This window comes from Acinonyx jubatus, chromosome E1, assembly GCF_027475565.1.
Source record: "Acinonyx jubatus isolate Ajub_Pintada_27869175 chromosome E1, VMU_Ajub_asm_v1.0, whole genome shotgun sequence".
Lineage (NCBI taxonomy): Eukaryota > Metazoa > Chordata > Mammalia > Carnivora > Felidae > Acinonyx > Acinonyx jubatus.
In genome coordinates, this window is record NC_069397.1 from 1,917,652 (window position 1) to 1,941,064 (window position 23,413).

The following is a 23,413-nucleotide window of genomic DNA, read 5'->3' on the forward strand; positions in this document are numbered from 1 at the left end:
AGGCCGGTGTCCACACCCGGAGTCTCGACGCACCGACGGAAGTGGAGTGAGGCCGGGCCGGAAGTGAGGCGGTGTCTTCCACCGTCGGCCCTCGGCTCGCCCGGGGCCGCCCGAGCCTCGGCTGCTGGCGAGTGGGGGGAGCGGCCGAGCGGGAGCCAATCGGCGGCGGCGGAGGGGGCGGGACTTCCTGCGCGGGGGCCCGAGCGCCTCGGTCGCCCGGCTCCGTGGTCCCGGCCAGGCGGCGGCGGCGGCGGCGGCGGCGTCTCCGTGAGGAGGCGCGCGGGACCATGACGTCAGCGTCCACGAAGGTTCGCCCTCGCTCGCGGACAGCGCTCCCTGGCGGCCACGGGAGGGCGGCCCCCCCTCCCCCGTTGGTGCCGACTCTTCCGCCCGAGGCGGGGGGCGGGCGGGAGCCGGGCCGGGGTGGGGCCAGGGGCTCCGGGCGGGCGGGCGCTGGGGGGGGGGGGGGGTGCGCCGGCCCCCCGTGACGCTGCCCCGCCCCCAGGTCGGGGAGATCTTCTCGGCGGCGGGCGCCGCCTTCACGAAGCTCGGGGAGCTGACGATGCAGCTGCATCCCGTGGCCGACTCTTCCCCCGCGGGGTACGTGAGCGCGGGGCGCGCGGACTCCGTGGGGCCGGGACAGGTGGCAGCTCGCCGGTGTGAATAAAGACTGTCGGATGAGGGAATGACAGGTAGCAGCGCAGACTGGAGGCTCCAGACCCGGAACCCCTGCCGCGAGCCGGCGGCCGCAGAGCCGGGGGGGTCCCCTGCGCACCGCGCGCGGGGTTCTGTCCCTGAGACCCCCGCGGGTCGGATGGGTCTGCGCCGGCTGCTTACAGCCGCCGCTTCACGTGCCTGGGGGAGAGGCTTGGGGGTCCTCAGGATTCCCACGGGGCGTTAAGAGCTTTTATTTGTTTATTTTTTAAGAAAGCCCTCTTTAGGGATCCACGGAAGGGGCCCCAGGGCCTGCGGGGGAGGCTTGGGGGCTGGCTGCGCACCCCCCTTCCCACTTTCGCTGTTCCCCCTTTCCCCTCTGACAGCGCCAAGTGGACGGAGACGGAGATAGAGATGCTGAGGGCTGCTGTGAAGCGGTTTGGGGACGATCTTAATCACATCAGCTGTGTCATCAAGGAACGGACAGTGTGAGGGAGGGTGGCCGGCAGAGGAGGGGGGGGTGGGCACTGTCTTCCACCGCACCCGAGCCAGCCCGAGGTCCACCTTCCCGAGAACTCCCTTCCAGCTCGACAGCCCTCCTACCTCGCTGCCGGCTCTGTTAGCACCTCCGCGAAGAGTTTGGTCAGAAGTTAACTGAACCGCCGGGGTAACAGGACCTCCCAAGAATTTAATCTCGGGGCGGGGGCCGCCTGAGATCCCCAACAACCGGAACTTCTCTGGTTGTTTGCGCGGCTCCTTGGAGGGGACATTGTGATTCCGAACGAGTTGATCAGGATCCGCTGATAAGTCCCCCTCTACCTGTCGGTCGGTCACCAAGGTTCACCTGGGAGCCTTCCGCCCCGGAAGAGAATTAGGACGCGGGCCTTTCCGCCACTCAGCTCAGGGAGTCCACTCTTCAGATTCCAGCCGCCCTAAGCGCGTGCAAAGCCTCAGGAAAACGAGAACCCTACCAAAGGGCCGGGGCCCTAACCAGATTCTTGTGGAGGGGCTCCCAGTGTTCCTTCAGAATGGCCCATTGCCCCTTCCCTCCCCTCCCTTCTTCCTTCAGTCTCCCCAGGACTCCCTCCCTAACCTGCTCTGTCTTCTCTTCAGGGCCCAGATAAAGGCCACCGTGAAGCGTAAGGTGTACGAAGACTCCGGCATCCCTCTTCCGGCCGAGTCACCCAAGAAAGGGCCCAAGAAGGTGCCATCTGGTGTCTTGTCGCCTCCTCCAGCCGCCCCTCCACCAAGCAGCTCCAGTGTCCCTGAGGCCGGGGCCCCCCCCGTAAAGAAACAGAAGGCCGGTGAGGGCTGTGGGGCTGAAGGTTCAGTGGGAGAATCGGGCTTGGGCCAGGGAAGGACAAATGTCCCTTCCTCTCCCCGTCAGTGTTCCCAGAGAGTGGCTGAGAGGGCAGAGGGAGGGGGAGCTCGAAGCTCTGGGAAGCTGGGGGGCAGTCAGAGAACCTAGAACCCAGTCGATGTTCCACCCCCACACCGCCGCCCCCAGATGGGACGCTCAGCGCTCTGAACGACCCAGACGCCAATAGTGACCTGGTGGACATTGAAGGGCTAGGAGAAACCCCTCCGGCCAAGAAACTCAACTTCGACCAGGGTAGGCGTCCTCCTCCTCCCACACCAGCTACGGGGCGGGGGGGGGGCGCTCACTCGGATGCTAGGGGAGGGTCTCCACAGGAGCCCCCTGCCCCCTCGTACAGAGGTTCCGGAAGAGAAGGTCCTCCGGTCCACGCTGCGGGGGACGGGCTCAGCAGAGAGCCGGGTGATGTGGGGGGTAGGAGTCGCCTCGGAGGCATTCTTGGGGCTCACCCCGTCTCGGCCCATCTTGCTTCCTGTTCCAGACAGCCTGACCCTGGATTCGGGCCTTCTCGTGACCTCTGCCGACCCTCCTCTGCTCTCTCGCTGAGCCTTCCACCTCTGACCCCTCTCACTGTTCACCCTGGACCTGTGGATCGCCTGGGACTCTGAGCGGGCCCGCAGAGCACGGCCCACGAGGCTGCTGGGGCTGCGCCCCCTGCTGTTCCCGTATGAGCGTCTACCCCCAGCCCCTTTGACCTCCATCGGACGGACGTTTTTATACCGAAAACAATAAAGATTCTCCTCTCAGCTCCGTGCCTGCAGCCTAACATCATTGGAGCGCCACGGGCGGGTGCCTCTCCCCTCAGCCCCACGGGGCTCAGCCCCTTCTGGAAGTTCTCACCACCCTGCCTAGAGCAGCACAGCCAATATTGGCAGACTCTCTTCCCAGTGCCAATATTTCTGTGCTGCTAGAGCCAGGGGAGCTGGGCGTGGGCAACAAAGACTCCACTTTGCTCTCCGAAGGCAGAACTGAGCTCCCAGGGTCTCTGGCGGTCAGTATTCCTGAGGCTGCCCTGGGGATCTCAGAGGGGCTTATTTCCAGTGCTTTCATCCCCCCCCCCCCCCCCACAACACCTCACAAGAAGGCCCAGATGTTTTCTGTGTCGCTTCTCCGGGGTGGCCTCCCCGGGCCAAGCCTCAGCGGTGCCTCCCCCACCCTCGCTCTAACACCACAGTGTGGTTTGGACGTGGCCACAGTGCCGTACAAACCACAGTGTGCTGCTGGGGCGGGGGCAGGACTGGGGTGGGTTGAGATCACGGGACGGGGCTGTGAAGACCCCGGCACCCAGAGCAGGGACATAGACAAGGCTCACAAGGCAAACGTGGCCTCAAGAGGGGTTGGGGAGAATAAGAAACGGGGGCCGGGCGCCGACGGGGGCCTATGGGGCGAGCTCGCAGTGGTGATAAGGCTGGAGCCATCTTCCCTCTGCAGGAGCTCTGCTCAGGGGATCCCTAGGGTGGGGTCAGGGGCAGAGGAAGCGGGGAATGACCGTGGGGGCCAACACACTGCCTGCCGACTCGGCGAGGGCAGGGCCCCGAGGCTTCCTGTGTCCGTTCCTCCCCTCCCTGGGTCAGAACCCGAGAGAAAGCAAGGAGAGACAGAAGGCCAAGGACAGCAGGGTTGGGAGTTGGCAGTCCAGAGGTGGTGGGGCCGGAACATGGTCGGGAGAGGGGGGCCGGAAGTCGCCCTGGGCCCCGGGCCTGCCACAAGATGGAGGTCCAAGGCAGGAAATGGAGGCCAGGGGGAAAAGGGGAGCAGCAGGGCCCAGGAAGAGGGCTGCCTGGACCTGGGGGCCAGGTACTCAACCCCCAGCACTGCTCCAGCTCCCCGCCGCCCCCCGGGACCCCCGCCCTGCCCCCTGCGACCACCCCCATCAGCCCATCCAGCAGGCCCAGGAAGGCGGGCCCACCCCAGAAAGCCACGTTTAAGCTGAGACACACATGCCTGTCCCCACCCCCACCCTAGGCCTCCCCTCAGCCTCTTCCTCCTGCCCAGGACTTGATTTTTAGAAGCACCCCACAGGAAGCACGATCTAGGGGCCCAGAGGCCTTCCACAAATCAAAATAACATCCTCTGAAACCCTGAAGTCTTCCTTCGTCCCATTCCACCCTTTACCACCACCCCCCTGCCGACACACCCCCCAAAACTCTTAGCAATCAAAAAGATCTAAGATGGTGGGTGTAAGCAGTCTGCTTGGGCCCCGGGGGGGTGCCAGACCCCCTCCCTTGAGACCCCTGTCTGTCCTCTACCAAATCCTGCCAGGGCCTCCTGGTCCTCACCCCACCCTCTCCAAAGCCCCCCAAACTGAGCAGCTGCCCCCAGCTCCCAATTCTCGGCAGAGCCTTTGTGGGGGTGAAACAGAAATCAAACACCATGCTGACGGCCGGGGATGTTGGGGGGCCTTCGGGACTCAGCCTTTGGTTTCCACCTGGCGGACTGCACTCGAGGGGCACAAGAGAAAGCCTCTCCAATCGTCCCCTCACTTCCAGGACTGACAAAGCCCAACCCCACCCCAACACGCACCTCCAAACCTCCCCCCCAACCGCCACGTCTCTCCTGAAAACAGGGGACACTTTCCTCCCCACTTACCTCAGCTACTCTCCCCTGAGATCCTGGTCCCCTATTTTGAAGGGAGCAAAATTTGGGGTGCATCCCTCACATTTGGGGTGCAGGAGAAAGGAGCCGCCCCAGTCGCATCGCTGGCCTCCTTCCTCTCGGCTGGCTCAGGGAGTGGGGAGTGCCCTAGGGAGGGGGGACCCCCACAAGAGAGCTCAGAAGGGGGTTCCTCCATTCCCAGTCAGAATTGGGGACACCCCCCCAAACCCGTCCCAGCCCATCCGTCTCCAACTCGGCGGGAGAGGCAGCTGCAATGCCCCAGTCAGATTCCCCCAACACTACATTCCTCACCCCATCTAGAGGGGTCCCGGGGGCCCCAAAAAATCCCAAAAAAATCTAGGATGTTGGCAGGACGGTCCTGGACCAGCACCCCAAATTTGGGGTCCTCAGATACCCCCATTTTTTCAGGAAAATTCCGTCTTTCACCTGCCTCCCGCCAGCCCTGCTCTGTCCCGATGCCAATTTTGGAAGTCACTCCCTCCTTCCTCCTCCCCGGCTCTCCAGGCCCCCCCGCTCGGGGGCTAGGGTCCAGGAAACCTGGCTTCCAGACCGGGGGGCACTCCTCGGAGGGCTAGGGGCCAGGAGGTCAAGCTCATAGCCCCAGTCTCAGGGAAGCAGGAAAGCCCGATCCTCCCCTCCCCTCCCCCCTGGCTGGTCTCCGCGGTGGTTTAAGGAAAGTCTGGAGGATTGGAATCTGCCATTGCTGTTGCACAGGCAGGTTTTTTTCCTTGGGTTGGGGGGGTGGGCGGTGGGAGGGAGAGAGGGGAGGAGAGCCGAAGAGAGCAGGGACCCAGGCGTGCAGAGCTGGCCTGAGTCACCCCCTCGCCCCTGCTGCCGTGGGGCACCCCTCCCCCCTCCCCACCTCACCCACATTCCCAGTGCTCTGTCTGCTTCCCGTTTGGGGCTCTTATCCTGGAACCTCTGGGTACAAGAATCACCTCCTCGTACCCCCCACCACCACCTCTCCTTGCCAAAGTTCCAACAGCACTGCCCAAGCCCGGGATGTCCACTTTACCACAGGACACCCCATGTCCCCCCACCTTCCCGGAAAGTGAGGTGTGCTCCCTTAAGAAATTGGGGTTCCGAGTCTGAAACCACCTTTTCTCCCTCAGATCTATCCAGGCCACATAGAAATAAGAGGAGATACCCCACCCACTACCTTTCCAAATCTCTCCCTTCACATCCTGGGCGTAATTGGGGGTCCACCAGAAAAAGAGATTTCTAGAATCCAGGGTGAGAGGGAGCTATGAGCAAAGGACATCCCACATCAGCATCATGCTCCAAATTAAGTGAACCTTCAGATCAATCTCCCCTTGAGACCCATCCCTCCACTTCATCAAACACACCCAAAGAGTGGCAAAAAAAAACACCCCCAAATAAGGACACCCCAAGACTTTAGTCTCTCACCCTGGGCCCTCACCTTGTTTCTCCCCCTGGAAAAACCTTCATGGCTATCTATGTAAACAGTGGACTGTTCCCCTCAAAGTAAGTTTCCACAACATTCAGATATAAAGCTTTGCTTCCCCTCAGTGACCCCTGGTAGCAGAAAGCCTTCAAACTTGCTCCCAGGTCCCTATTATGTCCTGCCTCAGGCTAACAAAAAACCCTCGAAGTTAAATTTCACGCCCCCCAAATCTAACCTGAGCCTCGAAACGCATACGGCTTCCCCACACAGACTGTACCCCAAAGTCAGCACGACTGCTCTACTTGAAATCAGATGGTCCATACACACCGATGACTATGAATCCCCAAAACAAAACCCTCACCCACCCCCTGAAGACCATCTAGCGGTTTGTCCTCATATTCCAAGCTGACAATCTCCAAATTATGGGTGTCAGAATCCCCCCAAACGAATGTAGCTTCAGACTCAGCTCCCTCAAACTTACCATTGGCCCTCGGGGCCTGAATTCAGCCGCCAGTGCCCAAAACAGTCAAATGAACTCAATACCCGGTCATAAACGTGCACTCTCCACCAACTGACCAGATAACGCAAAATCGACTCCAGCCTGATCCCCAAGGGAGCCCCCAGGCGACCTCCCAACTCCAAATTGAGCAGAGACCGAAGTAACCCTCACAGACAAAGGCCACACCGACCCCCACCCCATCCCTAGTGGTCCTGGATTCTCAATTTCTCAGCTGCTCTTTCCTGCACCCAAATAAAGACACCCTCAGATCTGAAGAGGAGGACCCCAGGCCCAGATAGGCAGCTCCATGGATAACGGGTAGATGTCCCTGGGCACCTGTAGACCGTCCTGAACACAAATGCAAGTCCTGCTTTGCAGCTAGCCTCAGCTCTGCCTCCCCCGCCCCCGCCAAATAAACATTGCCGCCCCCAACGTCCCCCCAAACAAAATATGAGGGTGTGACCCGTGCCTATCTCCCAGATGCGGGGACCTAAATTTAGGGTTATCGGCCCCTCCTTCCCTCTCTCCCTCCTGTTACCCTGAGACCCTCCCTCCCTGCTTTCCTTTCTCCGTCCACCGCACCCAAATTTCATATTAATGTTCACTAAAAATTCACCCCTACAGGCAGATTGATAGGGTCTAGCTAATTAGAAAAGAAAACCCTGAGCACCCAGGGCTCAGACCCAGAGCCCGCGGATTTCTAACCCCGGCCTCGGAGGAAAGTCCCCGCTGTCACCTAACTCTCCCTCCCTCCGCCCAACCCCAGTCCCCTCCTAGGAGACAGAGGGACAAAATTAACCAGCGCAAAGGGGAGAACGAAGGTTTCAGCCGCTCAGACCGAGTGGATCCTGCGCCCCGGTCCGAGTGGACCCCAGCCGGGTGGAGACGGCGAGGCGAGGCTAGTGCTCGTCCGCCCCCTCGTGGAAGGAGTCAAACATTGCCGGGTTTTGCCTACTTGCCGCGCTGGACCCCGGCGTCCCGCCAGCCTCCGAGCGTAGCCGACGGGCGGGTGCCCGAGGCCCTAGTGAGCTGGGATTGGGGGAGGGCGAGCGGGCTTTGGGCGGGAGTCTGTCTCTCTGGATCCCTAAAAGGATTCAGGAGAGAGTTGGGAGCGAGAATCCGGACGCCCAGGTCTCCTGAGCGTCTCTGGGCCCCCACCCGGGGCTTTCCCCACCTCCTCGAGGGGAAGCAGCTGGCGGAGCCGTCCGGTCGCAGGACAATGGAAGGAAACGAACTAGAAATCATATCCGTCCCCTCCCTAACCCGCCCTATCAGAGCCCCCCTTCTTGCAGGCACCGCTAGAGGAGCCTGTCATTCACACGACGACCTCCCGCTGTCTTGAGACCCCCCCCACGCGAGTCCACCATCGCCTCCCCACACCTGGTGCCTTGTTGGGCGCCCCTTTATCTCCTGGATACCTTACGTTGGAAGGGGGGAGTTTCCCTGTATTCACTCTCCGGGAACAGGCACCCCCTTCCAAAAGCCAACACACCAATTTTCGCTGCCCCAGGCCCCTCGACGACCCGGGTCACCCATGTTTCCGATCTCGAGATTCCCCAACCCCCTCCCCAATTCCACCGTCCCATCCCCGGTTCCACTTTCAGTGGCCCAAGACCCCTGACGTTACGACCACCCAGGGTTTCTGAGGTCCCGCCCTCAAGCCGGAGACCCCGCCCCGGGCTCGCCATCTGGAGAGCAAGGGAGGAAGGAAGGATACAGACCCAGGCGTTCACCCCACCTCCACCCCCGCCCCCGCCATCCCGGCCAGATAAAGGAGCCGAGTCCAGGAGGGGAGAGGGACCCCGCCCCCCTGGGAAGAGAAGCCGCAGCCCCTGCAGGACGGGGGTAAGAACGACAGACTGAGGGACCCAGACTCCGGGGTCCCCGCGAAGGGTTCTGGATGGTAGAAAGACTGAGGCCCAGTACTCGGGCTGCGCTAGGGGTCGGGGACCAGATAGTAGTGGGAATTCAGTGCTTCGGAAAGGGAGCTTCGACTGGGATTTGGAGAGGTGTGGACCGCGGGCCGTCTAGGGTCTCCAGGCAGGTGGGACACCCGAGAGCCAGGCGCGCGGCGAAGCAGAGGGGAGCGGGGTGCTGGACGGGCACGAGCAGTGGGGACCAAGGGCGCTGCGGCCGGATTCCCCACGCGGGCCATCGACGGCGCGGTCGGGAACCTCCAGCTCGCCGCAGGCACTGTGGAGTCTCGGGGGGGTTGGGGGGGGGGTGCAGCGAGCGCCGGTGAGCTGAGGCCAGAAACAACTAGACGGCTCGAGCCAGGCTGCGCGAGCCGGCCTAGGGGCTCGGCTCTAGATGCGCGTCAGCAGAAGGGGCGAAGCGAGGAGGGCAGGCGTCTGAGGTCGGCCCGGGTCCCTGAGCTCCTTGCTCTGCACCCGCAGGCCTGCGTCGCGATGGGCTCCACCGCCACCCCGGAGGGGGCGCTGGGCTACGTCCGCGAGTTCACGCGCCACTCCTCCGACGTGCTCGGCAACCTGAATGAGCTGCGCCTGCGCGGGATCCTCACTGACGTCACGCTGCTGGTTGGCGGGCAACCCCTCCGCGCCCACAAGGCGGTTCTTATCGCCTGCAGGTTGGACGGGTGACTCAGGGGATGGGGTGGGGCCAAATGGGAAAGGGGCGGAGCCATGAGGTCTTCGGAAGGGGATCCGAAGCCTAGCCTTCCGGAAGCAGGAGGCTGAGCACCCCGGGATTGGGGCGACAGTGGGGAGGACGTGGCGCGTGTCTCCCAGGGGCCCCCAGGCGCTAACATAGCCTATCTGCCCTCTGTCCAGCGGCTTCTTCTATTCAATTTTCCGAGGCCGCGCAGGAGTGGGGGTGGACGTGCTCTCCCTGCCCGGGGGCCCCGAAGCCGGAGGCTTCGCTCCCCTTCTGGACTTCATGTACACCTCACGCCTCCGCCTCTCTCCCGCCACTGCGCCCGCGGTCCTTGCGGCCGCCACCTACTTGCAGATGGAACATGTGGTCCAGGCATGCCACCGATTCATCCAGGCCAGGTGAGGGAGCCCCAGCTCCGTGGGGTGAGGTGGCATCCCGGGTGTCAAGGGCAGAGGCCGAGATTTGGAAATGGCACTAAGATCCATCGCACTGTTCCCAGCTATGAACCTCTGGGCATCTCTCTGCGGCCTTTGGAGGCAGAACCCCCCACGCCGCCAATGGCCCCTCCCCCGGGCAGTCCCAGGCGCTCCGAAGGACACCCGGACCCACCTACTGAATCTCGCAGCTGCAGTCAAGGTAGCCCAGACCCCAAGGCCTGCAACTGGAAAAAATACAAGTTCATCGTGTTAAACTCTCAGGCCTCCCAAGCAGGGAGCCTGGCGGGGGAGAGGAGTTCCGGTCAACTTTGCCCCCAAGCCGGGCTCCCCAGTGGAGATGAGGCTTCCAGCAGCAGTGGCAGTGAAGAAGGACCCATTCCTGGTCCCCAGAGCAGGTACAGAAACTGGAACCTCAAGAATTGGTAGAGGCTAGCCTCAGCTAGGGGACCGAGCCATCGGGCGGGCCTGGGTGGTCAGGAGCGGAGAGGGAGGGGTGGGGCTTCGGCAGCACAAAGGGCGTGGCTCATTGGTCAGTATTGGCTCACCTCCAGGGGGCAGGCCTTTGGCTCCAAGTCCTCCAGGGTAGAACCCCCCCCTCAGTAAAAGCTCTCCTAACCCTTTTTTCTGGGCTTGCCATCTGCCTAGGCTGTCTCCAACTGCTGTCACGGGACAGTTCAAGTGTGGGGCTCCAGTCCATACCCGCCATCTCCTCACAGCCCCGGCTCAAGAGACCCCTGGCTCACACTCTGGGCCGGCTTGTCCCCCACCAGGTACAAGAGCCCTTTCAGTTACTTCCTTCTTGGCTTTTCTCCTGGGTCTGCTCAAGGCCAAGTTTGGGCCAAAAGGAAAGGCCCTTTCCAATTACTGCAACGTAGAGTCACGTGTGGAGCTTTTAACAATCCCATTGCCCAGGTCACATCCCCGAAGATCAGAATGCCTGGAAGAGGGCACCAGGTATCAGTGCTCTTTAAAGCTTCCAGTGAGCAGCGAAGTTCTGGCCTGTTCCCCTCGGGGAGGAACGGTGGGCCCAGAGCTCGGCAGGGCCTGCCTCTCTGGCAAGCTGTCAACCATCGTGGTGCAAGAGGGGACCAACAGGGGCCGGTAACTGGGGCCTCCCCGTACCACCGCCTCTACCGAAGAGATTAGCAGAGTATTCTGGAGTCAGACAGACATGAAGTCAGATCTTGGCTTGTCCTCTCATTAACCATGTGACCTTGAGTAAGTCAGACGAGCCCCAGAAGCCTTTACAGTAAATTGGGAAAGAGAAAACCCACTTTACCAATGTGGTTTGAGGATTCACTGGTATTGTTGTCATGACCCACCTCCCCTCCCAGGAAGTGAATTTTTCAGCTGCCAGAACTGCGAGGCTGTGGCCGGGTGCTCGTCGGGGCTGGACCCCTTGGCTCCTGGGGATGAGGACAAACCTTACAAGTGTCAGCTGTGCCGGTCCGCCTTCCGCTACAAAGGCAACCTGGCCAGTCACCGCACGGTGCACACAGGTAGGGGAGGAGAGGGCCCCTCCGGGCTTTGTGCCCGCAGGTGTCCTAGGGCCGAGTCCCCGACCTCCCTTCCTCCCGGCCTCCAGGGGAGAAGCCCTACCACTGTTCCATCTGCGGGGCCCGCTTCAACCGGCCGGCCAACCTGAAAACGCACAGCCGCATCCACTCCGGAGAGAAGCCGTACAAGTGTGAGACGTGCGGCTCGCGCTTCGTGCAGGTACCCAGCCGGCTCCGAGGCCAAGCTCGGAGGCCAACTGGCCGGAGCGCGGGGCGGGGCCGCGGGGAGGGTCCCTCGGCCGGCGCGGTCTGAGGTCCCCCTCCCCTCCCAGGTAGCGCACCTGCGCGCGCACGTGCTCATCCACACCGGGGAGAAGCCCTATCCCTGCCCCACCTGCGGCACTCGCTTCCGCCACCTACAGACCCTCAAGAGCCACGTTCGCATCCACACCGGGGAGAAGCCTTACCACGTGAGTACCCGCCCCGCCCCGCCCCGGCCTCGCCCGAAGCGTGAGCGGGGCCTCGCGTTTACCTAGGGGCGGGGCCTCGAGGGGAGCTCCTGGAAGTGGGCGGAGTCCTGAGAGATCAAGGGGCGGGGCCGGGGAGGCTCAGGCACCCGAGCCAGGCCCCCGGACTGGGCGCCGTCCGTCTGGGCGCCCCCAAGAGGAGCTGGGGGGGAGCTGAGGGCGGGGCCCGCCTCCTCGGCCTCCGCGGAGGATCTGGGAAGACGCGAGGACCAAAGAGCTGGTCTTCCGCGGGGAGCCGGACAGTTGCCCCGCGCGCCCCGCCTAAAAGGTGCTGGTGGAAGGGGGCGGGCGCTGACCCGGCTGTCCCCCCCCCCCCCCCACAGTGCGACCCCTGCGGCCTGCATTTCCGGCACAAGAGTCAACTTCGGCTGCATCTGCGCCAGAAGCACGGGGCTGCCACCAACACTAAAGTGCACTACCACATTCTGGGGGGGCCCTAGCTGAGCGCCGCCCCGATCCCACTCGCCTCCTGGAAGCCGGGAAAGCTGCGCTCAGGCCCGGCCTCCCTGTCGGCCTTGGGCATGAGGAGAGGGGTGGTGTGCGAGGCCCCTCTGGTATCAGAAACAGCCACCGCCTTAAATTCTCACGGGGGGGGGGGGGGCGGGGGGAACAGGGATGGCAGGTCGTGGCTTGATCTGCCTGTTTTGCTGGTCAAAACCTCTTCCCCACAATCGAAATTGTCCTTGAGGAGACAGCAAGCTGGGAGCTGAGGGAGGGGAGAGACTGGAGGCCTGGATTCCCTGAGGGAACAGTCCTCCACACCCGCGGCCCCCTCTCCGTTTGGTTTGTCTGTAAATATAATTTATTGAGGCCCGTGGGTGGCACCGGGGCCTCCATTCGATTGCATTTCCCACCTCCCTCTTCCACAAGTGTGATTCAAAGTGACCTGAAGCACAGTATGCGAGGTCACAGCTCTGCTGGCAGAGATTAGCACTTGGCCGAGTCCTTAGGCTTGAGTGTTTTATGTTTATTATTGTCATTAACTTTTATCTTCGGAATCGTCTCGTTTCTTCAACCTGTTTGCTTGTTGGTGTGTGCAAAATGGAGGAAGGGTTTCTGTGTGTCCTGTCTCTCCCGATTGTAGGTCTGGAACCTTAAATTTCTAGGGCAGCACTGGGCACGTGTGAGTTTGTGGCATTGGGTCAGGAACCCTCTCCGGTATTCTGGATAATGTAGGTTCTCTAGCGGGCTGGAACTGGCTATAGACTTTTTTCTCTGTTTTCAAGACTTCGAGGAAGCTTTATGGTGAGCCTGACAGGGAAGTAGAAAGTGTTTCCTGGGGGCTGTGGATGTGGGGGCTTTGTCGGTGTTGGAGCTAGGGGGAATGATTGGAGAGGCTTTCTCTTATGGCCCTAACCTTCCCAAGAGTCTGGCCACCTGGGTTTGGCTGCACTATGTCTGTCTGGCATGAACTGGGCTGTATGTATTTGAGCCCAGAATCTTCCCACTGGGGCTTGTGCTTAGCACTGAGTTGATCCCTCCATGAGGGAGAGATCTGAAATTCCTTATCAGAGATGATGCAAGCTTTTTGGGTTCTGCCCAGCCTCTAAGAATGGTATGACCTGCGGGGGAATTATGAAACTCTTTATCTTGACTAACAGCTGAGTCACGACCAGTCCTGTACTGTAGATGTGTCTGGATTTGAATGTTCCTTGAGATTCTGTCTACCTGAGACAAACCCCTTCTCCCTTTGGTGAGCTTTTGGGCATTTGTGGCAAGTGTTCAGATTCCAGAAACGCCTTTGCCTTGAGAAGTCACAGGTGCTTGGTAACTTTGTTACTTTAGAGAAGCCAGGTCTGTGACCTGGCCTTCCTGCCACTGTGTTCCTGTCTGAAACCAGCGACGGCAGCAGGACCTTCCACAGGGAGAGAAATGGGGCTGAGTTCCATTCTGGATTTGCTAGAGTTTGGGATTATGATTGGGATTGCTGTTGGGATTAGAGATTTAAAAGATTAATTGACTGATGGACCTTCCAGCTGACCGAGTATCCGGGTAGGGCTGAGAGATGGGTAGGTTGGTTGAGGGGCAGTCTCCGGTGCAGGCCAAGCAGGCAGAAAGTTGGGAATGGAGTTGCCTCTTAACTGGACGGGATGTCTGGAATGTGAGATGATACCCTAGGGCCTTGATTTACAGTCCTTCCCCTCCTTGGGAGCTCTTCGATTGCAGGGTGCGGTGTGGAGCTGGCTCAAGATAGGTCAGTACTAATCGCTTCTGCTTGAGGCCAGGTGAGAAAGCAACTTTTCTTGATCTTTCCCTCTTACTCCCCGCCAGAGTTGAGAGCAGAAGAGAGATAGGAGACGGAACCATGGGTTTTTTTGTTTGTTTTTTTTTAAGCCAACTGGATGGGCAGGTGGAGAGCGCCCAGGGGTGGAAATGTTAGATCCTGCAAGATCAGAATGTTGGAATAAAGAAGCCTCTCTGTGCTGCCTGCTGTGTCCAAGGTTCTTGCCTGGGAGGATCTGGGAGCAGGGTGCAGCCAGGGAAAGAAGGTTCTTCCCTGCTGGACTCCATCTTGGATTTTGTGAGCATTCCACTGCCCCCATCACATCAGACCCTTAGAATGGCCCTTGTTCTCCCTTTCCCTGCCCTTGCCTTCCGGCGCATTGTGTGAGAACCAGTGACTTCATGAAGTTTCTCCGGAGCCACCTGCATCCTGCTGTTCTGAAGTCACTTCCTGGTCGAGGTGTGGGGGCAGCCGCGAGAAACCTGGAAGCCACGAATAATGCCGGGGGGGGGGGGGGGGGGAGGGGAATATGCATCTGTGCTGGGGTCCTAATGCTTGGGACACCCCCTGCCTACCACCACCACCGCCACCAAGGAAAATGGATAGGACTTGGGTCCCATGAGGACCGTAAGGATGCAGGTGGCAGTGACAAGGCCATGTATGCGGTTGGAGCCCATGTGAGAGCTCCACCCCTCCCCCAGCGATGGTGCCTTGGAATGTATCCACTGCCCAGTTCGTGCTTCTTCCCCGCCCTCTGCGTGGCCTGGGTGCCCCGCTCCGCTCTGCTTGTAGGCAGAGGGTCACTGATTCTGTTAGGTTACCTCTCTTTTGGATTTAAATTCCTCATCTGTGAAAGAAGTCCATTAACATGGTCTGCAGTTCCTTCCAATATTTACAGTTTGTGGTTGTATTTCTCAATCTGAAAACTCATGATCCAGATTAGATTTTTTTTTTAAGTAAAATAATGAAACAAAGAACCCAAACTAAAACCTCTCTTCCTCCTCCCACTATAGCTTCTGTCCTGTTGAAAATGAGACCAACTAATATTACTCATCCCCTGCTACCTGTCAGGTCCTAAACTAAGCATTTTACTTTAGTGCATACATAGATTTTCTAATTCAATTCCTCTGACAACCCGAAAAAGTACGTACTAATCTTATCCCCAGTTTACAGTTAGGAAAGCCACCTGAGAGGCTCAGTGGCTTAGACAGTATGTGATGAAACCAAGATTGGAGCCTTGATTTGCTCCTAAAGATTATGCCCCTGCACTATGTTATACAGCCGCATCAATTTCTACGTCTTGGCATTATTTCCCACCAGCCGAAGTTTTGATTCCACTTAACAAAATCTTGGGGGGTATGATTATTTTTATTAACCACACATAAAATTATAAGGCTCAAAATGCTTTTCTTAAGAAAAATAGTTTTGGGAAAGCACAAGTGGGAAGGGGCAGAGAGAGGGGGACAGAGGATCCCTAAGCAGGCTCTGCGCTAACAGGCCGACAGCAGTGAGCCCAATGTGGGGCTCAAACTCGTGAACCGTGAGATCATGACCTGAGCTCAAGTCTGAAGCTCAACCAACTGAGCCACCCAGGCGCCCCTGCTTGCTTGCTTTTCTTTCTTTTGAGAGAGACAGAAAGAGCAGGGGAGGGGTAGAGAGAGAGAGAGAGGGAGAGAATCCCAAGCAGATGCGGGGCTCGAACCCACAAACTGTGAGATCATGACCTGAGCTGAAACCAAGAGTCCGACGCTTAACCAAGTGAGCCACTCAAGGCTCTTTTTTTTTTTTTTTTTAAGTAGGCGTCACACCCAGCGTGGAACCCAATGCAGGTCTCGAACTTACGACCCTGAGATCAAGATCTGAGCTGAGATCAAGAATCGGATGCCCTACCCACTGAGCCACCCAGGCAGCCTCCCCCCTCCCCACCCCCATTTGTCTAGGTATGAGCCCTTGAACCCAATTTACCAGGTCAGGGTCTTGGGGAGCATGAATTATAATGAAGAAACAGGAAGCCAAGCCCTCGGTGCTGTCTTAGATGGACCCACTGGGTACTGGTTGGGTAGGAGGGGCTGGCTGCTCCGGTGGTCAGAACTTGGCTCTTTAGTCAACCCCGTCAGGAGATCAAATACTGCGTAGAAGTTGTTGTTACCAGAGGGTGAAAGAAAACGTTCCAGCCCCACCGAGGAAGGGGTGTAGGTGATGTTTGTGGGGCCCCGGGTGAGCTCACAGCCGCCCTTCCTCTTCCCAGTTATTTTTGGTCTCTGTGACCTGTGGGTTTCCTGCTGGTGAAAACAGAAGCAACAGGAACTGAGTTCCCACTGCAGAAATGAACGCCCGCAGTCCAACAGCCTGTCCTTCCCCTGGTCTCTTCCGGGGCCTCGGAGACCTCCGGGATCCAGGCATGTAGCTTCTAGCGTCCTCGGGCGCTCGGGCAGGTGTCTTCGTCTGACACTCTCATCTCAGAACCCCTGCGCCCACCGGGCGTCCTGGCCTTGCAGCTAGGCCCCTCGTTGAGCAAGTGGGTGTCTTCCTCTCCCGAACCAGTTCACCCACCACTTTCCCGCACGAAACTGCCAACGGGAGGGTCTTGGTGCGGAAATCCGCACGGATAAAAATGGGCGGGGGACGCAACGGCCTCCCCGCACATCCCCGAGTCCCCGTGGGGCCCACCCGGTAGGCCGCCTCGGGTCCCCTCTTTACGCATGCGCCCCACTCGCTGTCCGGGTCCGGGACGCGGCTCTAAGCCCCGCCCCGCCCTTCTGGCCCCACCCCCCGTGCTCCGGAGTCGCGCGTCCCCACCAGCGAGCCGTGCCGGGGGGTGCCGGCCGCGGTGGCCGCGTAGCTGACACTTCCAGTGACAAGAGCGATAACCCACACGGGGGCTGGCGCGCCGCAGGGCTGGGCCCGCACCCGGGGCCGCCTCGCGGCTCCTCCGCTGAACGTCGGGCCCCCGCGCGGGCCCATCCCGCCCCGGCCTCGACCCGCCGCGCGCTGCCCGCGGAGCCACGCCCCCGGGCGCCGCTCGCCCGCCCTCCCCACCTAGGTCGCCCCCCTAGGGGAGAGGCGCAGGCGCCTCACGCAGCCTCCCAGCCGCTTAAAAGCCCTCGTCGGTGCCTTCCTCTTTAGCAGCCTGCCCTCCGCAGGCTGGGCGGCTCGCGGGGCGGAGGTGGAGCGTCCCCGCTCCCTGCTCCCGCCCGGGCGGCGCGCACTGGCTGCAGCCGCGTCCCCTCCCCGATGGCGCGCAGGGCCGAGCCCCCCGACGGGGGCTGGGGGTGGATGGTGGTGCTGTCCGCCTTCTTCCAGTCGGCGCTGGTGTTCGGGGTGCTCCGTTCTTTCGGCGTCTTCTTCGTGGAGTTAGTGGCGGCGTTCCAAGAGCAGGCGGCGCGGGTCTCCTGGATCGCCTCCATAGGGATCGCCGTGCAGCAGTTCGGGAGTGAGTGCCGCGCCCGGGTCCGGCGTGCAGGCGACCCTCCCTCGGAAGGGATAGGGGGTTGGGGGGGGTGGTGAAGGGGGCGCCAGAGAGGCAGGGCGGGGCTGGGAAGGACGCCGGAGATCTCGCAGAACCTCTTCCTCTTTCTCAGGCCCCGTGGGCAGCGCCCTGAGCACGAAGTACGGGCCCAGGCCCGTGGTGATGGCTGGGGGCATCTTGGCTGCGTCGGGGATGCTGCTCGCCTCCTTTGCTACCTCCGTGACCCACCTATACCTGAGCATTGGGCTGCTGTCAGGTGAGGCCCAGGACTAGGGCAGGAGAGGGAAAGGGCCTCCGGGCTTTCACCTGCTTCCTGCCCCTTCCCAGAGGCTCGGGGAGGCTCAGAGAAAGTTTCTGCTAGCACCTGTGCCCGCAAGGGAAGGTTGAAGAGGGATGACTAACTTGATAAAGCGCGGCTTGGGGGATATTGAGAAATTCAAAGATGATGGATCCAGCAAATGCAAGCCCGGGGCTGGAGTGTAAGAATCACCCTACACTTGTGCCAGCTTCGGTGGCTGTGAAATAGATCTCGTTGTCCAATTTGCATACAGACCAAGAAAGGCTTCGGAAGCTTATGTAACTTGGCAGCTGGAGCTCACCGTAGCCAGAAGTGATATATAGCCCAAGCCCAACTGCAAAGTTCTGAGCCACTACCCCGCAAACGGTATTTCTAAGCCTCTGCAATCCCCTGAGGTGTATCACCCCATCTGCAAGATGGCGAGCCCAAGGCTGGGAGATTGAATAAAATACAGGGTATCGATGCTAGGGGCTGTAAGCCAAGCCTGTGCTACATCCTGGGCAGTGGTGGGATTACTGGGTGCCCCGAGCCCCCTAGGAGTCCCCCAACCCCTATTTGTTCCTTTCTGACAGGCTCTGGCTGGGCCTTGACCTTCACTCCGACCCTGGCTTGCCTGTCCCGTTACTTCTCTCGGAGGCGATCCCTGGCCACGGGGCTGGCACTGACCGGCGTGGGTCTCTCCTCCTTTGCCTTTGCCCCACTTTTCCAGTGGCTGGTCAGCCGCTACGCCTGGCGGGGGGCACTGTTGCTGGTGTCTGCCCTCTCCCTCCACCTGGTGGCCTGCGGGGCACTCCTCCGCCCACTCTCCCTGACGGAGGACCCTGCTGTGGGCGGCCCTGGGGCCCAACTCTCTTCCCTCCTCCGCCACGGCCCCTTCCTTCGTTACACTGTGGCCCTCACCCTGATCAACACTGGCTACTTCATCCCCTACGTGCACTTGATGGCCCATCTCCAGGACCTGGACTGGGAACCTCTGTCTGCTGCCTTCCTCCTCTCGGTGGTGGCTGTGTCTGACCTCGTGGGACGTGTGGCTTCTGGGTGGCTGGGGGACACCGCCCCAGGACCTGTGGCTCGACTCCTAATGCTTTGGACCACCCTGACCGGGGTGTCACTGGCCCTGTTCCCCGTGGCTCGGACTCCCACGGCCCTGATGGTTCTGGCCGTGGCCTATGGCTTCACATCAGGGGCCCTGACCCCCGTGGCCTTCTCCGTGTTGCCTGAACTGGTGGGCACTGGAAGGATATACTGTGGCCTGGGACTGGTGCAGATGGTAGAGAGCATCGGGGGGCTGCTGGGGGCCCCTCTGTCAGGTAAGGGGGGCTGGGCTTCCGGGGGGGTCAGGGCTGCATGTATTGCGAGGGGGAGGGGACTATTTAAATTCCAGTGTCTGTGAATACTGCCCTCCGGGATGGCACGGAACACGGGTCCGTCAGAGTAGCCCCGGAGTGGGTCCATGGCACAAAGAAATTGGGGACTGTGGGAGGATTAAGGGGAGCTATGAAGAGCCCTTGGCAGGGTGTCTGCAGCTTGGGTTTTCAGAGGACCTGGCTGGACCTGGCCAGACATAGCCCACCAGCGTCTGCCCGTTCCCCTGGCCTACTGGGCCCCAGCCCAGGTGACTGAGCCGTCGGGTCAAAGTTCTCCATGCCCCAGATGCCAAAACCTTCAGACCCTTAAATTTCTCCTAACTATTAACTCAAAGTGTAAAAGAAGGACCCCTGTTGCTTGAAAGAAAGGCATAGGTGTGCCTGGCTCGATGTGGACACCCAGGTCTCTGCTGGCTGGTTTGGAGGCCCTTTCCAAAGGCAGGAAGGGGGTGGACGTTAGCTTTAGAAACCTCGGGGTCCCAGAGTTCTGGAGCTCATCCAGTCCTGCCTTGTGAGTCCTGATTCTTCCGAGATGATGCGTTCAGGATTCTCTTTTCCCTCCACCGGTCTTGGGAAAAGGGTCACCCATGTGTGTTCTTTTTCTCTCTTGGATCTAGGCTACCTCCGAGATACGACAGGCAACTACACAGCTTCTTTTGTGGTGGCCGGGGCCTTCCTTCTCGTGGGGAGTGGGATTCTCATCACACTGCCTCACGTCTTCTGCTTCTCAGCCTCTGCCTCCAAGCCCCAGGACCCCAAGACGGATGCAGTGGATACCAAGGTCTCTCTCACCAAGGAAGGGCTGCAGGAGGACTGAACTCTGCAAAGGGACTGTCAGACCCAGAAAGCCAGAGGGCGCAAGCTCTCAGGGCCTTCGGTCCCATCCTGGTGCCCACAGAACCGCAGTGCCCAAGAACAAGGCCTCTTGGCCCGCCTCCCCCCCGGGGCAGTGTGTTGCCTGTGCCAACCTTTCTTGTCTCGTTGAGGACTCGTAGCTCTTCCTTGCTCCCACGACCTTTCCTGGAGGATCCCGGAGCTCAGCCTGCTCCCCTGCGCTGTGAATCAGCCGTGAACACCCAAAGCCAAGATCTTCACGTGCCTTACATGTGATTTCTACTTTGCTGCCCTTCCAGCTTTCTTCTCTGAAGACCGATGTTTGGGAGAGAGGGAAGCCCTTCTGAGATAAACCTAAAGAAGGAAACTGGATAATAATGAGAACCTCACAAAGAGCTGGGGCGCATGTGCTTGGGTTGGCTGAATGGGTTCGTGGCTAGGAAGCGGGGAGGGGAAGTATCCATATGAACCCTGGACTCTGCTCTCTGGGCCACGGTTCCTCTGCCTTGTCCACTGACCTCCTCTTTCCCAGGCTCCCCCCGTGACTCAGAAAAGAAACGAAGACAGCAGTGAGGACACAGGGTGGGGGGAGTCTGGGAGGGGCAGCAGAAGCTTAAAGAGCTAAAGTCTGGGTCTAGCATTTCCCACAGGCCAAAGGAGCCAGAAACACAGGAAAGACTCAGCCGGGAGGTCTGGAGGGGGCTGATAGGTCCCTCATGAGCTCCCCACCCCGAACGCACAGAAGCTTGGGAACAGCTTTTCAGAGACTCCCTGTTACAATGGCAACAGCTTGGGCAAAGACAGGTGGACCAGCTGGACGGACGGAAAAACACCCCAGAGTTCAGTGGGACCCCGTTCGTTTGAGTCAGCCTTCTTAAATATCTTCGGCAGAATGTTTGCAGCGCCCTAGATTGGCTAACAGCTGGGGCTTGCAGGAAACCGGATAGAAATTCTTTATTGGGGGAGTGGCCCAAACAAAACGGTCAACACGTAGTGTCCAGAGTGGATCGAGGGCCTCCCGAGGAGAGCAGGGCGACCGGAAGAACCGGGAGCAGCTCCCCCCTCTCGGGAGGACGGGTGGCCTGCCGGGAGGGGGAGGCCGGGGGGCAGGAGGGCAGCGCCCCCGGCAGCCCCATGTAGATGAAGCTGCCGGAGAGAATGAAAGAGCCGCAGGCGAGGAAGGAGGCGGTGAAGTCCCCGGTCTCGTCCCTTAGGAAGCCTGCAAGGGAGGGGAAAGGAATTTAGAGGCCTGGGACCCAGGGGTGGGGGGAGGCGGTAAGGGGGGGGACAGAGGATGGTTGGGAGCGGATCTGCTGGCTCGGGCCCTTACCTGACAGGGGAGGGCCCAGAAGCCCCCCCAGACTCATCAGCATCATCACCAGCCCTGTGGCCTGTACGACACCTCCGACGCCCACTAGCCCCGGGAGCACACCGAAAACCAGGGGGGCGTAGCTTCCGGCGCTCAGCCCGTAGGCCCCAGCCGCGGCCAGCAGGGCCCCCCGGCAGCCCTCCTGGCTCCCCGCCAAGGGCACCAGTCCCACGGCCAGCACCCCCAGCCCGGTCAGAGCCCCGAACACCAGCAGAAGCCGCGAGAGGGGCACCCAGCCCTGGTCCGCCAGCCAGCCGCTGATCAGCCGCGCGCCCGCGTCCCCCACCGCAGCCACGGCCACCACCAGCGCTGCCCCATACCCGCCCAGGCCCCGGTCTAAAGCGTGGGGGGCCAAGTGCACGTAGGGGACGAAGTAGCCGCCCCCAACCAGGGCTGTGCCCAGAGCAAAAACTGAGAAGGCCCGGCGCGTGAAGAGACCCAGGCCGAGGGCAGCTAAGGGCCCGCGGGGTGGCGCCGGGGGGTCGCCAGGGAGCACCAGGGGTCGCAGCAGGGCGCCACAGGGGGCGAGGTGGAGGGTGATGGCGCCGAGGACGAGCAGGGCGCCCCGCCAGCCGAAGGTGTCAAGGAGGAGCTGCAGGGTGGGCGCCAGGAGCAGCGAGGAGGCCCCGTTGCCAGTGAGCGCCAGCCCCACGGCCAAGACTCGACGGCGGGAGAAGTAACGGGACAGGGTTCCCAGGGCAGGGGCGAACACCAGGGCCCAGCCGGAGCCTGCGAACGGACAGGACGGGGTGACGACAGGGACCCGGGATGCTCTGCGCCGGCAATCCCAGCCCGGATCCTCGCAGGAGGCCCCGCCCCTTTGGCCTCCAGCCCCCAGGAAGCGCCCACCTCCACCATCACCCCTTAAGGACCCGGGTGTCCCTCTCCCCTCACCAGCAAGGACGCCCAGGCCAAGGTAGAGGTGCAGCAGACTGCGAGCGAAAGCGGAGAAGACGAAGCCCAGCGAGGTGAGGACGCCCCCAACCATCACCACGGGGCGCGCCCCCCAGCGGGTGCTCAGGGCGCTGCCCACTGGGCCTGGAAGGGGGCGGAGTCAACGGAAGACACGCCTCTGGACCCCCAACTCTATCCAGCACTCCTCTTTGGCGGCTTGCCAGGCCTAAAGCGTCTCTCTGCCCGCCCCCCCCCACCCCGCCTAATAGCTCCTGCCCTTGACCTCAAGACGAGACCCTCTCTTTTCTAGAACTCGTTCCCCCCGTCCCCACCGGTCGCCCTTTCTCAAGGGCTGTCTGGTGAGCAGGTGGGTCCTCCGCCACCGCACACACTCTCCGCCACTCCACCCCGGTCCCCGCCTCCCACCTGGGGGTCCCCCTCACTGGCTGCCTGCTGCACCGCCAGGGCCAGGGCGCTGACCCACGCAGTGTCCTGAGTGCTTCGGTCAAAGTGCTCCGCGAGGTCAGGGAGGGCGAGGCCCAGCGAGCGTAACAGCCCGTAGGAGAGCCCATTCACCGCGAAGGCTGCGGCGGCCACCACCCAGCCCCAGCCCCCGTCCGGGGGTCCGGCAGGCTTGGGGGTCATCGCCGTCTGGGGAAGGGGGGACACACAGCGTCGGCGCCTCCTCTAGGAGACCTGGGCATCCCCGAGATGCAGGTTCTGGCTGCTGGCCAGGGTGGGCACGGCCCCCTGAGCACGATAGGGCGGGGCGGAGGGAGCGGGAGTCAGGCCTAGGGATAACCGCCCCCCCCACCCCCCCCACCCCCGGTCCGCGCGGGCTCCCAGGACGGGGTGACAGCCGGATCCCCCAGGCCTGGGGCTCCCCCTCCCACGCCCACCCCTCCCCCCTTACCCGGCCCCTCCGGGCGGTGAGGGAAGGGGAAAGGCAAGGACACCCCGGCCAGGTTTTCTGCCTGCTTCCTGGGCGGGCGGGGCCCCGGAGGGGAGCGAGCGCCGAGATGGAACCCCACCTGGACCGGCTCTCTCGGTAAACAGAGCTGGCCACCGGGGCCTGAGCCACCTGGGACGCGGGGGGGGGGGGGGGGGTAAGGAGGGCGGGGGAGCTGACTGTCAGCCAATGGCCTAGCCGCCGGTGAGGCCAGACGCTGAGTCCCACGGGGATTGAATTATATACACACGCCTACACACACACACACACACACACACACACACACACACACACCTCTACCTCCTCACCAGGGAGGGGGGCGGGAAGAATGAACGCGGCCCCGCCCGGCTCAAGTCCACGCACCTGCCACCTGCTTCTCCTGGAGGA

The 23,413-nt window shown here is 61.3% G+C and overlaps 4 protein-coding genes across 14 annotated transcripts; 3 read left to right on the forward strand and 1 right to left on the reverse strand.

Moving 5' to 3' along the window:
• The first annotated feature begins 148 nt into the window (after positions 1 to 148).
• CE1H17orf49 (chromosome E1 C17orf49 homolog) lies at positions 149 to 2,775 on the forward strand. 3 transcript variants are annotated; one of them, XM_027047444.2, is made up of 6 exons: positions 149 to 308; positions 506 to 600; positions 1,041 to 1,142; positions 1,768 to 1,958; positions 2,162 to 2,266; positions 2,511 to 2,775. In XM_027047444.2, the coding sequence occupies exons 1-6, from the start codon at positions 288 to 290 to the stop codon at positions 2,573 to 2,575; spliced, it is 579 nt and encodes a 192-aa protein (XP_026903245.1). In that variant the 5' UTR covers positions 149 to 287; the 3' UTR covers positions 2,576 to 2,775. The 3 variants fall into 3 exon arrangements, with proteins under 3 accessions (XP_026903245.1, XP_053068240.1, XP_053068239.1); XM_053212264.1 differs by having other exon boundaries at positions 150 to 308; positions 2,515 to 2,775; XM_053212265.1 differs by lacking the exon at positions 1,041 to 1,142.
• Positions 2,776 to 8,253: 5,478 nt separating this feature from the next.
• Positions 8,254 to 14,048, forward strand: BCL6B (BCL6B transcription repressor). 3 transcript variants are annotated; one of them, XM_027047339.2, is made up of 9 exons: positions 8,254 to 8,394; positions 8,946 to 9,136; positions 9,339 to 9,560; positions 9,662 to 9,994; positions 10,245 to 10,369; positions 10,934 to 11,098; positions 11,185 to 11,315; positions 11,428 to 11,565; positions 11,946 to 14,048. In XM_027047339.2, exons 2-9 carry the CDS (start codon positions 8,958 to 8,960, stop codon positions 12,060 to 12,062), a joined length of 1,410 nt encoding a protein of 469 aa, XP_026903140.2. In that variant the 5' UTR covers positions 8,254 to 8,394; positions 8,946 to 8,957; the 3' UTR covers positions 12,063 to 14,048. The 3 variants fall into 3 exon arrangements, with proteins under 3 accessions (XP_026903140.2, XP_026903138.2, XP_053067743.1); XM_027047337.2 differs by having other exon boundaries at positions 8,351 to 8,452; XM_053211768.1 differs by lacking the exon at positions 8,254 to 8,394 and adding an exon at positions 8,453 to 8,593.
• A 3,032-nt stretch (positions 14,049 to 17,080) lies between these two features.
• Positions 17,081 to 20,209, forward strand: SLC16A13 (solute carrier family 16 member 13). Of its 2 annotated transcripts, XR_008294044.1 has the most exons (5): positions 17,081 to 17,279; positions 17,428 to 17,571; positions 18,186 to 18,923; positions 19,324 to 19,491; positions 19,598 to 19,737. XR_008294044.1 is itself a non-coding variant. In XM_027047279.2 (4 exons), the coding sequence occupies exons 1-4, from the start codon at positions 17,081 to 17,083 to the stop codon at positions 19,795 to 19,797; spliced, it is 1,281 nt and encodes a 426-aa protein (XP_026903080.1). In that variant the 3' UTR covers positions 19,798 to 20,209. The 2 variants fall into 2 exon arrangements, 1 of the variants encoding a protein (XP_026903080.1); XM_027047279.2 differs by lacking the exon at positions 19,324 to 19,491 and having other exon boundaries at positions 19,598 to 20,209.
• Positions 20,210 to 20,359: 150 nt separating this feature from the next.
• SLC16A11 (solute carrier family 16 member 11) lies at positions 20,360 to 23,175 on the reverse strand. Of its 6 annotated transcripts, none has more exons than XM_053211774.1 (5): positions 22,991 to 23,172; positions 22,521 to 22,728; positions 22,078 to 22,221; positions 21,145 to 21,912; positions 20,360 to 21,033 (listed from the first exon to the last, which is right to left on the reverse strand). In XM_053211774.1, the coding sequence occupies exons 2-5, from the start codon at positions 22,720 to 22,722 to the stop codon at positions 20,798 to 20,800; spliced, it is 1,350 nt and encodes a 449-aa protein (XP_053067749.1). In that variant the 5' UTR covers positions 22,723 to 22,728; positions 22,991 to 23,172; the 3' UTR covers positions 20,360 to 20,797. The 6 variants fall into 6 exon arrangements, with proteins under 6 accessions (XP_053067749.1, XP_053067746.1, XP_053067748.1 ...); XM_053211771.1 differs by having other exon boundaries at positions 22,521 to 22,827; positions 22,991 to 23,124; XM_053211773.1 differs by having other exon boundaries at positions 21,145 to 22,221; positions 22,991 to 23,175.
• Positions 23,176 to 23,413: the final 238 nt, after the last annotated feature.